The following is a 16124-nucleotide window of genomic DNA, read 5'->3' on the forward strand; positions in this document are numbered from 1 at the left end:
CGTAGACCCATGCACACAGTGAAGAGACTCACCTTGCACTGTTGAAGTCCTGCTAAAAACTCTTCTGGCTGCTAACTGGAACTTCCCGAATTGCTGATCCTTCGGCTCCCCGAGCTATCAATACCAAAATATCACTTAGTCCAATTCAATAATTCTCTTTAGGGTAAAATGACCATTTTACCCCTAGTCCATCCCGGTCCATAACCAAGGCCCAAACCATAGTATAAAAGACCCAACACTAGGTGAGCTTCCCAAGCCCACTAGTGGCCCACTAATGGCCCAATTTGCTACATTGGGCCCAATCCCTTAATGGGCCTTACCATTAATGGTAAAATACAATAAATTTAACTATTTATTGTATTTTACCACAATAAATAGTTAAATTTATTGTGGTAAAATACAATAGTAACTGCGGTTCAACCGTTCCAGGTAATGTAACCAAACTCATGTTTTATCACACCACAAATTTGAAAGGCGTTCGGTAATTCTTTCTTTTAAAAGAACTTAGTCCTAAATGATAATTAAAAAAATTACAAAGAAAAACTTAGTCCTAACTCTTAACGTTATAGGATAAGGTCTATTGTGATGCCAAAATCACTATCTTCACTTTCTCAGTCCCATGTGCAAGACAGGCTATAATATATCACTTTCTTTCTTATATTTAGAAACTGTTTTCCCCTAGAGCTGGATTATCCTATTTTATTTGTTTCCATCATCAAGTAACATTTCATGCTTTAGATTCCTTTTAAATTAGACATTTAAATAGTATATCTTATATAAGTGAAATATTTAAAATATTATTAAATTGATACGTTCTCGTGGTTCTAAAGCTACAATATTTGATTTGTATATAATTCAAAGAGTATTTTACTGCTCCAATATTTAATAAACATTTTATTTAAAGACAACAAAAAGTCTTTTTCTTAAAAAAGAAAAGAAATTAATAATATCAAGTAATGACCCGCGATGAACGGAAACATTGATTTTTACTTACAAAAAAAAAAAGATGTTTTTAACTTCTCGTGTATAAAAAACATACTTAAATTTGACTTTATATATTTTGCTAATAAAAACATGTGATTATAACATTTCCCACCTTACATATGCTTGTTGCTTACTATTTCAAAATCAAATGTGAAAGATGTGTTCTCATAAAAAAAAATCATAAAGTAAAGTTAAGCACTTAAAGTTATTGATTTTAAATACTAATTAATAACTATTTAACGAGAAAACTTTGTTATTAAACAGTTAAACTTATTATAATCAATGTTATTTTTAAATTTATATAAATTAAAAAAGTATATATACAAATAATTTTAAACGATAAAATTGATGGTGTATTTAGTAATTAAATTAAGGCTTTGGGGGGTTTGTTACCGAATGTGTTGAAACTGATTGGAGCAGCACTCCTGCTCCAACTGAAATTCAACTTGTACAGCTAATCCCCTCTCTATCTATCTCTCTCCCCAAAGTCATTGCTACATAAGAGTCTCACAGAAGACTCGGTCAATTTGGGGAGAATGAAAGAGATAATTAAGCAGAAGATGATGAACAGGTTGCACCGCCGTAATTCCTCCTCTTCTTCCACCGCCTCCGTTGATTTCACGTCTGGCGAAAGACTCCAATTCAACTTCTCCGGTCTTCAAGCTCTTCAGGTACTTATCCATTCTCCTTGCTCTGTACCTAAGACGCACGCACAGCAAGTTGTACATCTGTTGGATTGTACGCAACTGTTTTATTCGTTTTTATGGTGACAAGTATGCGCAGTAATGTATCATTGCGAGGTTTTAGAAAAAAAGAAAAACTATCGAATGTCTGATATATATCGAGTTATAAGTGAGTTTTTAAGTAAATTATGTGGAATGATGTTCTCTTATCTTTATTTGTTGCTACTCCCTCTGTTTTAAATTCATTAGGTCCGGTTTCATTTTTTCCCTGCGTTTCAAATTGAATGGCCCTAAATATTATAGACTAGAACCATGCCCGATTCATGAGGCAAAAAGTTTACTAATGGATATCATGAAATAAATTCTGTTTAGAAGGTGGAGTTTCCTTTAGAGAGGGGAAAGTTCTTCATTTCTAAACCATTAGGAATCTAACTAAAGCTCATCCAAGGAGGAGCTAATGAAGTCAGTTCTTGAGTATTCATACAAAATATTCACTAAAACTCCCTTGTGTACTTTGTGATCTCTTTAGCATTACTGTTCAGGCTTATGTAGCTTAATTAGGATAATATTGCATTAAGGCCACACAATTTGTCCAGGGAAAATCTAGGTCCACAATACTAACCTTTGATACCATGAAGAGACTTAGAATTTGAAGTGATTTATTTAGTAATACCCTTGTGCCCTTTGGAACACAGTATATACTGAAATCTGTTTCATAGTTTATGTAACCTCATGACGAGTTTAACAACAGCTGGCCTATGTTAGACAGCTGGCATATGTTATATTTCAAGCACCTATCTATTTCAAACTTCAGTTGTGACAGATTCATTTTGTGTTAACCACACCTGTGGCAGATTGCTCATTTTGTTTTGCACTTTCAGGTCCCCAAGGGATGGGATAAGCTTTCACTGTCTATCATCTCTGTAGAAACAGGAAAAACTCTCGCCAAAACAGGTCGAGCATCAGTACAGAATGGAAACTGTCAATGGACTGAGAATTTGTCAGAATACATTTCAGTTCCCCATGATGAGGCTTCAAAAGGGCTTGAGCAGTGTCTGTATAAGCTTCTCATTTCAATGGTTTGATCTGTTTCATGTTTCTAATTAAGTTTCAGTTCGATCAAATTTGTATTTACCCACGTGCTTGTAATGTTGTATGATTATTCCACTAATAATGTATGATTAATGTCTTTCTTCAGGGATCAGGAAGATCTAGCATTCTTGGAGAAGTTACAGTAAATTTGTCAAATCACTTGAATTCTGAAACTTGTATTTCTATCACGGAACCGCTAAAAAACTGTAGTCATGGGACAATCTTGCAGGTTAGTCATCATCAGATGCTTCCAGTCTCCTTTTGAAAAACAATTAATAAAACCTTACCTTTCTTATGGATTGAAATTTAACATTTTCTGATGAAATTTAGGTTGTTTATTCTTGCAGGTGGAAATTAGGTGCCTAACACCACACACAAGTCTGAGGTTTGTTTCTGAACAAGAGCATCTTGATATTTATTCTTTCAGTCATTAGCATTGGTTCTAAAAGATGCCATATTTTTCAGGAATGAAAGATGGGTAGACACTGATTCTCTTACAGAAGATACCAATGCTTCTGATGACCTTGATAACACATCAGATATATCTGATGGTAAAATCAGCAAGCGTGTTGTACAAGATAGAAGCTTATCTACAGGGGGGTCACGCAGTAGCTTTGATTCAATGGATGATTCTTTTGGCAGGGAAAGTTATTCCCCTCATAGGAATCTAAGTGAAGTTACGAATGGCGTAATCGGAATACAGGATTCCGTTGGCTCTTTAAATAGCACCCAATATGGCTCATATCGTGCCTATGATTCTCCTAGATCGATTCGTTCTCCTTATGGCTCAGGAAAGCATACTTTAAGTCAAAGACATGATTCTGGGAAAGTTTCACATTCCGTTCCGGCATCGCCATTACGGACTTCTGGTTCCATTGAATTTGGTCCGGAATCAGAAGGGGCGACAGTTGAAGAACTCAGGGCAGAAGCAAGAATGTGGGAAAGAAATGCAAGGAAGTTAAAGATTGATCTGGATTTCTCAAAAAAGGATTCAAGAGACCAAACAAGGAAGTTTGAAAATGCAAGTATGGAGGTTCTTGCATTGCAGACAGAATGTGATGGACTGAAACATGAAATAGATTACTTGAAAGCTCTCCTGGATGAAGCTGAAGTGAAAGAAGAGGCTGCTGATAATCTAAAGCTCCAAGAGAAGGATGATATTCGGACGGAATTGGAAGAGGAATTAAAATTTCAGAGAGAGTTGAATAATAATTTATCTCTGCAACTAAATAAAACTCAAGAATCAAATCTTGAGTTAGTTTCTATTCTACAGGAACTGGAAGAGACCATAGAGAAACAGAGATTAAGCTTGAAAGATGAACAAGTTCTCAAGGCTCAAACTCTACTGGATTATGAGTCTGAATGGTCGAAGAAATTAAGCTTGAAAGATGAAGAAAATTTTATTTTAAAAGGAAAATTATCTGCTCAAGTTCCAGAGGAAATACCAGATCTCATTGAAGTTCAAGCTTTGAAGGATAAGATTCGGGAGCTTGAGAGTGATTGTAATGAGCTTACTGATGAAAATCTTGAACTCCTATCTAAGCTTAAAGAATCAAGTAAGGATAGTGGTTCCAAGTCCCCCAATATTGAAGATTCGGAGATGATCGAACTTGAATGCCAGATACAGCAGCTGAAAGAAGAGGCGAAGAAGAGAGAGGTTGATGGAATAGATGCTTGCTACCTACAAATTCGTTGCAATGATCTAGAAAACAAGTGTGTGGAACTAGAGGCCAAGATGCAGGGTTTCAAGGATAAAGCTTGTTATCTTGATGATGAACTGCATAAATACCGTGCAAAAGCAGAAGATCAGGAAAATGAGGTTGCTGCACTGAAACAATTGTTGAAACTGCAGCAAGAAGGAAAACATGAAAGTAAGTACCTTACAATTATATTCTATGCAAAGTTGACCTGACTAATTAGAGATGCACATAGGCCGGTTTCATTTCAGTCCTAAACAGTCTGTTTTTTCTAAACAAATAATAGCAGTTACATATCATTTTTATATAATTGTTTAGCAACTAGTATGACAATCAATATAAAAAACCTTCAACAAATTATTATTACCTTGTTATATAACTTACAATTACAAACTAAAATCATAACTAAAGCGTTTATTAAAAGTCGCTCCATATACAATTTAGTCTTTTTTTTTTGTAGACAAACTACTTGTTCCTTCAAAGGTTAATGTTCGTTATCAGGTAGGATTTGTTGACGATTTTTGTTTAAATAAAATTAAAAAATTGACAAATATTTCGTTAAATATTTATATACTTTTTGCTATAATTTGGGAATCCGTGTCCGGATGTAAAGATACATTTTGACCAATCCCATCGATTAAATCTTCAACCTGATTATATTTAGTGCTGAATACCAAGGGGTTGCTTTTTTGGCCACAATATTGTTGGTTGTGAAATAAAAAATCTACCCTTAATTTACAAAATACCTAATATATATATATATATATATATATATATATATATATATATATATATATATAACTGAGAAAACGGTTTTAGGATTGATTTCACTAAGGTGTTAGACCGGTTTCAGTTTTTTTAGTAGTTTAGGACTGAAACCGGTTTCAGCTTAGGACTGATTTCAGTGCGGTTTTAGACCAGTCCAGGCAAAGGACTGGAACCGATCCTAATCAGTCTAGTCTTTTTTAGGACTGGTTTCAGGTAAGTCAATAACAAGTTTCAGTTTTAATGTTCAAAATATTTTTGATATGTGTAGATTCATTCACTGGAGAAGGACATGCTGAAGATAATGTACAATGTGGTGAACAGATCAAAACAATGATAAGCAATCCTTGTAATGTTGAAAATGAGACTGACAATGGTGATATGCTAGAGAAGTTGAATATGGAGCTAAAATCCAGAGTGGGTGGTGTAGATAAGGAACTATTGGCAGCAAAAAACTGTGAGATAGAAAAGCTTAAATCAGATTGTTTGGTGAAGGACAAGGAGATTGAGCGCCAAAGTTGCTACCAAAGAGACCTGGAGGCTCAATTGTCTAAACTGCAAACATTAAAGACTCAGTTGAAGGGAGCTATGAAAACCATGCAATCTGACAGCACAATCATCTCTGAATGTCTAGAAAAGGTAAAAAGCGACATGGTGGTGCTCAGCGCTCAAAAAGATTCCCAAGTTGCAGCCAACAAGATTCTCGAAAAGAAATTACTTGAGATTGAAAGCTGTAACAAGGAGTTAGAGCTTCACTTGGGTGAAATGGAACTAGAAAATCTACACTTATCAGAACGCATATCTGGATTGGAACCTCAACTCAGATACTTAACTGATGCAAGAGAATCAAGTCGTTTAGAGATGGACCATTCAGAGACACGTGTCGTGAATCTACAGGCTGAAGTCAGAAGGCTAGAAGACGAAATGGAAACAAACAAAGTTGATATGAGACAGAAACTGGAAAACATGCAGAAAAGATGGTTGGAAGCTCAAGAGGAATGCGAGTATCTGAAAAAAGCTAACCCGAAGCTACAAGCTACTGCTGAAAATTTGATTGAAGAATCCAGTGCACTTCAAAAGTCAAATCGAGAACTAAAGCAACAAAGACTCGATTTATACAATCGCTGCATTGCCCTAGAAACAGAACTGAAGGAATCACAACATAAGTTCTCCAAATTATCAAAAAACTTACAAGATTTAGAAGGTAAGTTTTCCTCGATGATAAATGAGATTGCTGCAAAAGAGAAAATGTTTGATTCGGAAGTTGCGGCTTTACATCTGGTGAACGAAGAGCAGACAGAGAAGCTTAACTTGTTCAATCAAATGTACTTGGAGAAGATGGTTGAAATTGATAACCTTCAACAAGAGACAGCACATCTCAGCACACAAATATATTCAACTCAAGATGAAAAGGATAGAATGGCTTCAGAAGCTGTGCTTGAAATGCATGTCTTACGTGCAAATAACGATAATCTGGAAGAAAAATTCAGAGCATCTGAGAAGAAGCTTCATACTGTCCAAGTTGAATATGAAGCAAGGATTCAGGAGCTGACTGTTGAGCTGTCTGCTTCCAGACAGAACCATGGAGTTCTAGAAGCAAATCTTGAAAAAATGATGGAGCTACTGGAGAATACTAGATTTGATGAAGAAAAGGTGAGAATCACAGTTGCTGAGCTGGATGGCAACCTTAAACGTTCCGAATACGAAAGAGTACAATTAACAGAAGAGATCTCGAGTCTTAAAGATCAATTGGTGAAGATTCCAATTTTGCAGGAGGAAGTGGTGGCTCTGAAGAACGAACTGAATGATGTGAAATATGAGAATGAAAGACTTGAAGCTTCGTTACAAATGATAACAGGGGATTATAAAGAACTGAAGGAAGCGAAAAGTTTATTGTTGAAGAGAACATGTAGCATGCAGAAAGCGGTTAGCGAATTGGAAGATCATAAGCGTAGTAAAGTTGCATTAGAGGAACAAATTATGCGGCTTCAGGGTGATTTAACTGCAAGAGAAGCATTATCTGCACAGGATGCTGAGTTGAAAAATGAGCTCGGGCGTTTGAAACGGTCAAATAGTCAACTACAATGGAAGATAAACAGTCTTCAAGAAGAAAAAGATGAATGCATGAAGAACGCTCAAGTTCTTGAAGAGAAACTGGAACACACTGAGTGCTCGACTACTAACAGTCCTGTTTCTTTTGTATCAGATAGCATGAAGCCATCAGAGGTCTATATGCGATTCTTTCTTTATGGTGAATTTTATACAACTAAGGTTATAAGTGTTGGCTTCTAACCTTGTTTATTAATTATTATTGAACAGGATGTGGAAGGAATTAATAAAGACCATGATAGAGATGTATCTTTACTGGAGACCGAATTGAAAGAGCTTCAAGAACGTTACCTCCATATGAGCCTGAAATATGCAGAAGTAGAAGCTGAAAGAGAAGAGCTTGTGATAAAGCTAAAGGCTGACAGGCCTGGAACTGGAAGGAGCTGGTTTTCATAAATTCAGGGATAATTCGTATACCATTATCAGTTTATCATTGCCTCCTGATTACCATTACCCAGGTAAATTTATCTTTCTTATTCATTGTATGTTGATTAAGTTGTTGAAGAAATAGCATGGGGTAAATGAATACAACAAATAGGAGATAGAAGAAAATACGAGTTAGATGGTAATGTTTTTTTTTTTTTTTTTTTTTTTTTTTCTTCTCAAGGGCCATGTATGTATCCTAGTTTAGTACATGTTATGTAAAAACACAAATTGTGTAATTTGTACATGCTCTATTTACTGAAGAGATGAAGAAAATTTTTCTCAGATCATTACTTACAATCTCTTCATTCTACACTGTATTCATGTCAACTGTAAGAATCACACAAGCAGCAATCCACATGTGAAAAGATAAAAGTTTTGGCTCCAGTCCACAACTTTATTACCTTTCTGCTATTCGAAAGCAATAAGACTAGTTTAAAAGTTTTGGCTCCTTTTTCTCACATTAGCATATTTAACAAGTAACAACCAATTCCAGTTCCATCCCAATTTGGTTGAAAATTTAAGGCGAAAAGAAGATTTTTCCATGTAACTTTATTACGCACGCAGCAATGAAGGAATGAAAACGAGCCGCACGTTATTCCAATTATACAATGTGTAACAATCATTCAATACCTGACTGAATTTGAAGATCATTTGGTTTTTGCCATTATCATAGCAAAACAAATCAGATTTCTAATTAAGCTAAAATCAGAAACTTGCCAACAGCAACAGCACATCATGCTTAACATACAAATAAGATGGTTTGTTTTACAAGTAAAGATATGATAACTTACACACAAGCAACTAGAATACGGCATATGATGCTAAATTGGTTGTGGTGGGGCCGGAACCAGAGAAGGCGGTACACATGAAGGTACCTAACTTATCCATTCTCCTTCCTTTTTCACACGCACAGCAAATTCATTGCAATAATCTAAAATGCAGGTGTGTGGAACTAGACCCCAATATTTGAGGTTTCAGGAATTGTAGCAAGAAGAAGGAAAACATGAAAGTAAGTAAGTACCTTACAGTTACACTTATACTTCCTAATGTGCCCTTTTCTCCACAATGATAACATTCAGCAGTAGCTTTTCCCTTATTCTTGCAATCTCTTTTTTCTGTAACAAGAATCGACCCCCCATCTGACTTTCTCCTCATTTCTTCATTCAAGATACTGGTTTTAGCCAAATCCATGTTGACTACACCATTCGGCGCTGAATAACTTAACAACAACATTGTAAATGTCTCCCATGAGTCTGGCAATGTAGCAAGTAAACATAACCCCTGAATCTCATCATCGACCTTTATACCCTTCCCAGCTAGCTGATTAATTATACCTTGGAATATTTCAAGGTGAGCTGTCAGTGGAGTGGCTTCCTGATACCTCAAGGTCATCAACTGCTTGATGAGAAACGTCTTGTTGTCATTTCGTGCTGTTTTTCTTGGAGCATACAACTGCTGAAGTTTGTTCCAAAGTGTTTGTGCATGTTTTTCTTCACTGATGTGATTCAAAACATTATCATCCACCCATTGCCTTATATATACCCACAAACTTTGCGATGTAACAAACAGAGTCCATTGTTGTTCAGACATATCTTCTGGTTTCTCCATGGCAAACACTGGTAAATGTAAATGATTAATATAGAGGAGATCTTCCATTCTACATTTCCATGTATGGTAGTTAGAACCATTCAAGGTAATCATTCTACTCAAATTTGCTTCCATATTCTTCAACACAACATAACACAAGATAAGATAAGATTATTATTATGAACAACAATTACAAACCAACCCTAGCTTTGTTGGAGAAAACTTTCTTCTTTGTGTGAAAGTGAAACAATAGGGATCAAATTTTAATCAAGACAAACACAAACAATTTCAACGTGGAGTGGAGAAACCTATTTTTGGGGTTTCCAATATTACGAAAGGGTACATACATATATATAGCAAACTTCTTTGCTATGCAAATCTAGGAGCTAAAAGCTCAAGAAGAAGACTTATTGTTTTGGCAACAAGAGAGATTCAGAAAAAACATCTACTGAGAAGTTGGCAGGCCGTAGTGCACATCTTCCAAGTCAATCTCCACCGTTGGACGTCGCAACGCAAGACGCCTGTCGAGTTTCAGCTCGATCGGACCAAGATTGCTTCCTTTCCTTTCTATCTCTCGTTTTTCTGCTGCTGCTATTGCTGTGATGTGAGTGACACAGTGACACTCTCCTACTGATTATTCTGCTACTTTTTTTCCCGCTGTATACAATCCTAATTCCTTATTCTTTTCTTTGGACAAAATTTTCCTCCATGGACATGGGCCTCCCATTCGTTTTCGTTTTTGGTTTTCTTCCTTTTTGGGCCATTCTCTAAATAAGAGGGAAACCCAATTACCCAAAAGTAAATGACATTATGAGTTATGACATGTCATGATGTCAATCCTAATTCCTTAAAGTCATCGACTTATTTGTTCTTTTCACTCAGAGGAGGAGTATCTTTAAATTTATTTTTTCTTGTTCAATAGTTTTTTTTTTAATAAATACTCTTAAATTATTCCAACTACGTCCATAATGAGACTTGAACCATTGACCTCAAAGAGATAGGGCAACACCGGATACCACTTAGAAACCCTTTTGTTCTTATTCAATAACTACCACTATGTATCACATTTTCATCTAGATACTCTTTATATGTCCCCTACTCATGTGTCATCCACATGCCATGGTAGTCTCACAGTATAATAATTATGTTTTTAATTGTAATTTCAGAGAAATACAAATATAGTCAAATCTTTTAATTTCTTTTTAAAAAAAGGCTAAATATTAGTGTTTTTCCAAAAATAACCATTGAAATTACATGTGATTAGCCACAACTGTGATTTCGTACTCTTTAGTTGTGATTTCCTATTCTTGGGCTGGGATTTGACCCCAATTTCGGCCAGTGTTCAAGAAATATAAAAACCTCAAATTTTGGAAACACCTCTCATTTTCACACTTTGATATTATTGTGAGAGAAAATCGCAGTTAGGTTGTCCATTTAGAGGAAATCTCAGGTAGAAGGTCATCTGTGAATGTACAAGTCGCTGATATACAACTTGTGCATCAGGTACTTGTACCTGTGTTTCTTTTCGGCCAAATCTTCTAATTTTTGATATATTTTTTACCATATGTGACTTTTAGAATCGTTTTTATTATTATTGGGACATGAAAAAAAATCATTTTTTAGTCCTATTCTTACCATCGGGACAAAAAAAAAGAAAAAAAAACCCAAATTTCATGAGGAAATCACAGTCAGATGAGAGGAAATCGCAGATGCCCTTAATCATTTGTGATTTCAGGAAAAAATATAAAACAAAAAAAATCTTATACCTACACCTTAGTATTTGGGCCATGGGCCAAAATTGGGGCCAAATCACAACCTAAGAAAGAGGAAATCATAGTTAGAAGGTAGGAAATTGCAGGTGAGCTTAGCCACCTACGATTTCAATGACTATTTTCTGAATACTGGATTTTTGGCTATTTTTTAAAAAGTCATTAAAGTATTATGCTAGATTTGTAAGTTTCTTATAATTTTATGTGTATTTATTAATATACATATTTTATTTTATTATTAATATATGTTGTTAAGAATAAAACCATGTCCAAGGAGAGGGGTGGGTCCGTTGAAAAAGGCTAAGTATTGGGTTCCTCTTTGATGTGGTGGCGGTTGTGGTTGTGGTTTTGGTTTTGTCTCTCCTCTCCTCATGGTGTTGAAGGAGATGAGGTGATGATAGCTAGAGATGTTTCAGTTTCGTCTTTCGCATGGATTTCACATCAGTTGTAAGTAATTAGCTAATCCTAATGAGGCTATTGCCTGTGGTCATTCCGTTGCCCATCCATAGTGTTAAGTGTTAATCCAATACCATTTCAATTACAACGTATATACAAGACACAACAGTCTTGACGTTTAGAGTATGTTGATATCATGTGCAGAGCAGAGGGGTGGGCTGAAGATAATGTACAACAAGATACATCAAACCAACCATATCTGAAGAATCAAACCAACATGGTGGTGCTTAGCTGTAAAACAAAAAATTCCAAATTGCAGTCAACAAGATAAGATTCTTGAAAACAAAATTACTCGACTTGTAATAAAGACTACTTAGAAAACCGCTTACAGTCACAGATGAAATGAAAGTAATACTTGTAATAAAAGATACAACAATCAAAGACTCATATGTGTCATGAATGAATCTACAGGCTGAAATCAGAAGGCTAGAAGCCCAAATGAAAGGAAACGAACAAAGTTGATAATACAGAAGAAACTGGGAAATATGCAAACCCTAATCCCTTCCTTTAATCCTAGTTTAATACTTCCATTTAAAAAAAAAACACAAACTCCATTCCATATTCCTACTGTTTGGTTGAAATTGTAAGGAAAAAAGAAGATTTTACTATGTAACTTTTAACTTTATTACGCACGCAGCAATGAAGGAATGAAAAAGAGCCACATACATGTTATTCCAATTATACAACGAGTGCACAATAATCATTCAGTACAACAACAGTAGTGAGGCAAAAATGAAGCACTCTCAGTTATCTAATCTCCAGCGATGAGAGAACACAAAGAATTTGTTTGGGTCAGTTTGAGTTTGTTGTCTCTGTTTACACTACTACAGTATGGAGTAAGCTCGGATGACCTCAACAATGGGTGCCCTGCACAATGGACATTTCCCCCCTCCACGAATCAGCTCATTTGCACACTTTGAACAAGTACACATGTGCCCACATCTGCAACAATATAAAAGTAATTACAATTATATAATATGTTTTTAACATGTAAAAGTAATTACCAGATATATACCTGTACAACAAAGAATCAATCTGGCTATCACAACAAACACAACAGGTTCCTTTTCTGACTTGAACCCATTTTGATCCATCTTCTGATGTTTCCGCATCAATACCTGCAGCAATTATGATAAAACTCCATGATATTATTAATCAGCAGTTAACTTTACAATGTTTATTAACCTCTGGTGCTGACATGTACCTTGAGCACCGCTCTCCGACCGATTCAAAGCAGCCGAAACTTCCTGTCTGACAGAGCGTTGAAGCTCAAGTTGCATGTCCATGCAAGCCTCGAGCATCCTCTGCATGTGGGTCATCCCCTGTTGCAGCCTCGCCATATCTGCCCTCAAATCATTAATCATCTCCCACTCCTGCTCCATTAACATCAAGCTTAATTCCACAAATTAATGGTTCTATATCAACTTAGTACATAATATATTAATATGACAACAGCTTAACTTACGAGTTCAGAGCGATGCTGATGCATGCTGTGACGTGACCAACTGGAATAAGGCAAATGATGCCAGATTGGTTGTGGTGGGGGGACAGGAGGAGGAGATGCTAAAACCTGTCCGTCTCTGTCCCTGTGCTGTTGTTGTTCCTGCTCACCCTCTGGTGAAGCTGGGGTAGGTATATTCCGGTGAAGATCCCAATCGATGGGTGCACGACTTTGACCTTGACCTTGTCTGCTCACATACGATTGTATCAACTGGTCCAAACTCTCACGGAAACCACTACGAAGAAGATTAGAAACACTTCTCCTACAATAAACAACAAAAAATCAGTTAATCCAATGATAAAAACAACACAACCCTATTTACTGTTTAGTACCTGCTTAAAAGTTCCCTGAGTTCCATGCTGTACACGTTATCATCCTCTGGTGGGTGAAAGTGAAACCTATTGGGTCGCCTAACACTACCAGAATGTGGCATTCTTGGTGGATCAGAAGGTCCTTCTGACCAATTCTCAACCTCATGTGCACCATCTCCATCAGTAATAACTGAAGTCTCCTCCTGCCACTCTCCTCTCTCATCTTCAACAACCTGGTCTCGCCACTCCTCTCCTTCATCAATATCCACTTCTTCATTTGTGCTCTCAACAGCTGCAATGCTCTCCAAACTTCCGGTTCGATCACTCACCGTCACCTGATGAATCTCGCTTTCCTCCACCCAGATTTCTGATTGTTCTTGGTCTTCATGTTCCGTGATCTCCTGTGAAGAACTGTTCTCTGATCTGGACCTAAACCCTTCCCTGCTCCAACAGGGCGCCACATCAGCAACTGACAATCACTAATAACATCTCATCTTATACAAATATAATATATACCTCAAACCAGAGACTGTGTTTCGTTGTCTCAACTGAACCATCTCACTTGCTGCAACTGAAGATGGTCTCTCATCCTCTACAGGTCTTTCGTTTCGCAAAAATCTGCCTCTCAGTAACGACTACAAAAAATAAACATAATCTAGTTATAAAGTTATATATATATATGGGATTTTGACTTTTGAATGAGATTGAGAAGGAACTGACCTGAATGCGGTTCCGATGTGCAAAATCAGAAACCGCACGATACTCAATCAAACCCTCAAGTTCCCTCTGGCGTTCTCTTTCAACCCTCATAAGTAAATCAAGTAGAGCTTGTCTACCACGCAACCTCAACATATCCCTTCGTATATGCTCCGGCTGCCCTTCACCACCTTGCTCCTCCCTACGAGATCCCCTCTGCTGACTAGTCATTTGTACCCACTCCCTCACAATCCTCACTCTTTCACGCTCTGTTTCCCCAAGCCATTCTGCTCTTGGACTACTACTACTACCCCTATCTGTTACACTCACACCACTCTCCCTCCACCCCTGAACAATGTGCCTCACCCTCTCCCTTTCCACCTCACCTATATCAGGAGTTTGTTCCCGGCTAGACACCTCATTGTCTTGACTCTCGTTCTGTGCTTCCATTTGATCGTGTGACCAACTTCCATACTCGTTCTCACTACCTTGATGTTCACTCCCCCTGCCTTCTGTGGTGCTTGAAACATTTGTGTTCGAGTCAACACTCCTCTGATGTCTGAGTCTCACTCTTACCCTTTCACGTGCACGGTTCAACACATGTTCATCTTCCAACTCTCTCCACATCTGTAAGATGGAAGACGCACGTGTTCTCGGTCTCTCGGCATTCCCTCTGGACGTAGGAGAAGGAGACTGAGACTGAGACTCCCTCAAGAATGACGAATCCAACATGGAAACAGTATGCAAACCAGCAAGTGCCATTAACTCAGACTCACGGTTTCTCCTCTCTGTTGTGGCAATCATCTCCTGTGCTTGCCTGGCAGCCCATCTGCTTAAAATCCGCGAGTGACGTCTTCTGGCAGCTGATGATTCTGCCAGATCATCACCTTCGAGATCCGACCTCCTCCTCCTTCTCATGAGCTGATCACCACCAATCTCAGTCTCGTCGTCATCCTCACCACGCGGGGAGCTGCATGATGCAAATGACATACAATCATCCAATTGCCCCCTCATTAATTCCTCAAATCTTCTTTCGAAATCCAAACAGGCATCGGTAGTGGTAGTAACAGCGGTCTCAGGCTTCTGTGGAAATTGCTGTTGAACATCGGTCATCTTCTCACTAACCCTACACCCCAAAAACTAACACTCACCACCTCAATTCACCAACCAAACACAAATTTGACCATTTTTCTAAGCAAAATCAAACTTATTTGATAGGAACCTGACCCTAAATTGAGATAGAAGACTCGTTCAATTTACGGAAAACATTGCCGTGCGATATAATCAATATTACCTGATGAAAACCAAAATTTGTATCATCAAGGATACGATTCAACAGGAACATAAAACAAATCGAATCGAGATCCATCGCAATTAATGGAGGAAAAAACGAAGACAATGAAAACGAATTCACCGTAGAAGAATATCAATTATCAAAACCGTAAGGAAAACAAACGTACCTCTGAAGCAGTGTTTCCTGTTTCAATACATTGGAAAATACAAAACCCTACGAAATCTTTGTTGTTATAAAAGCAAAAGAAAAAGAAAGCGAGGAAGATGAAGTTGTGGCAGATGGAAAACGAAAACGAAAAGTAATGGAGAAAGTGTATGGATTTGTGTGTTGTTGATTTACATAACATAGGAAATGCGGAAGACGGAGGGTTGAAATCGGTTTGATAGATGGTAAAAGAATTATTTCAATTGTTGTTTGTTGGGCGCGATTTCTATGCCATAGAGAAAGAATTGACACGTCTGTCCTCTGTCGTCTGTATCAAATATCTAAGAACAAAGGTTCAGCCTTTAAAGGCTCCTCCTTAAAATGTGTTTACCCTTTTTTCCTCCCTATTTCCTAGCTTTTCTTTTACCATTTTTTTTAAATTACAGTTCAACGTTTAATTGACATTTACCATTTAAAATCTATTAATCCATCAAAATATTTAAATAACTTTAAATTTAATATTGTGTCAAAAAATTTAACTGAATATAATCTAAAAAAGATCGGCACGTTTTTATATGGGAAAAGTGTGACTTTATATTTTTGTTCCAAC

The 16124-nt window shown here is 37.0% G+C and overlaps 2 protein-coding genes across 5 annotated transcripts; one reads left to right on the plus strand and one right to left on the minus strand.

Annotated features, from left to right (window-relative positions):
- Window positions 1–1378: 1378 nt before the first annotated feature.
- Window positions 1379–8038, plus strand: LOC145160861 (uncharacterized). The gene is made up of 7 exons (XM_079080222.1): window positions 1379–1655; window positions 2549–2746; window positions 2866–2988; window positions 3107–3144; window positions 3225–4630; window positions 5493–7447; window positions 7541–8038. Exons 1-7 carry the CDS (start codon window positions 1521–1523, stop codon window positions 7724–7726), a joined length of 4041 nt encoding a protein of 1346 aa, XP_078936348.1. The 5' UTR covers window positions 1379–1520; the 3' UTR covers window positions 7727–8038.
- A 4130-nt stretch (window positions 8039–12168) lies between these two features.
- On the minus strand, window positions 12169–15868 carry LOC145160864 (uncharacterized). 4 transcript variants are annotated; one of them, XM_079080226.1, is made up of 9 exons: window positions 15537–15868; window positions 15304–15370; window positions 14101–15202; window positions 13897–14015; window positions 13402–13821; window positions 13034–13331; window positions 12773–12941; window positions 12584–12686; window positions 12169–12510 (listed from the first exon to the last, which is right to left on the minus strand). In XM_079080226.1, the coding sequence occupies exons 3-9, from the start codon at window positions 15187–15189 to the stop codon at window positions 12393–12395; spliced, it is 2316 nt and encodes a 771-aa protein (XP_078936352.1). In that variant the 5' UTR covers window positions 15190–15202; window positions 15304–15370; window positions 15537–15868; the 3' UTR covers window positions 12169–12392. The 4 variants fall into 4 exon arrangements, with proteins under 4 accessions (XP_078936352.1, XP_078936354.1, XP_078936350.1 ...); XM_079080228.1 differs by lacking the exon at window positions 15304–15370; XM_079080224.1 differs by having other exon boundaries at window positions 14101–15370.
- Window positions 15869–16124: the final 256 nt, after the last annotated feature.

This window comes from Lactuca virosa, chromosome 2 (assembly GCF_052849685.1).
Source record: "Lactuca virosa cultivar CGN04683 chromosome 2, Lactuca_virosa_CGN04683_v6, whole genome shotgun sequence".
In the NCBI taxonomy this organism is placed as follows: domain Eukaryota; kingdom Viridiplantae; phylum Streptophyta; class Magnoliopsida; order Asterales; family Asteraceae; genus Lactuca; species Lactuca virosa.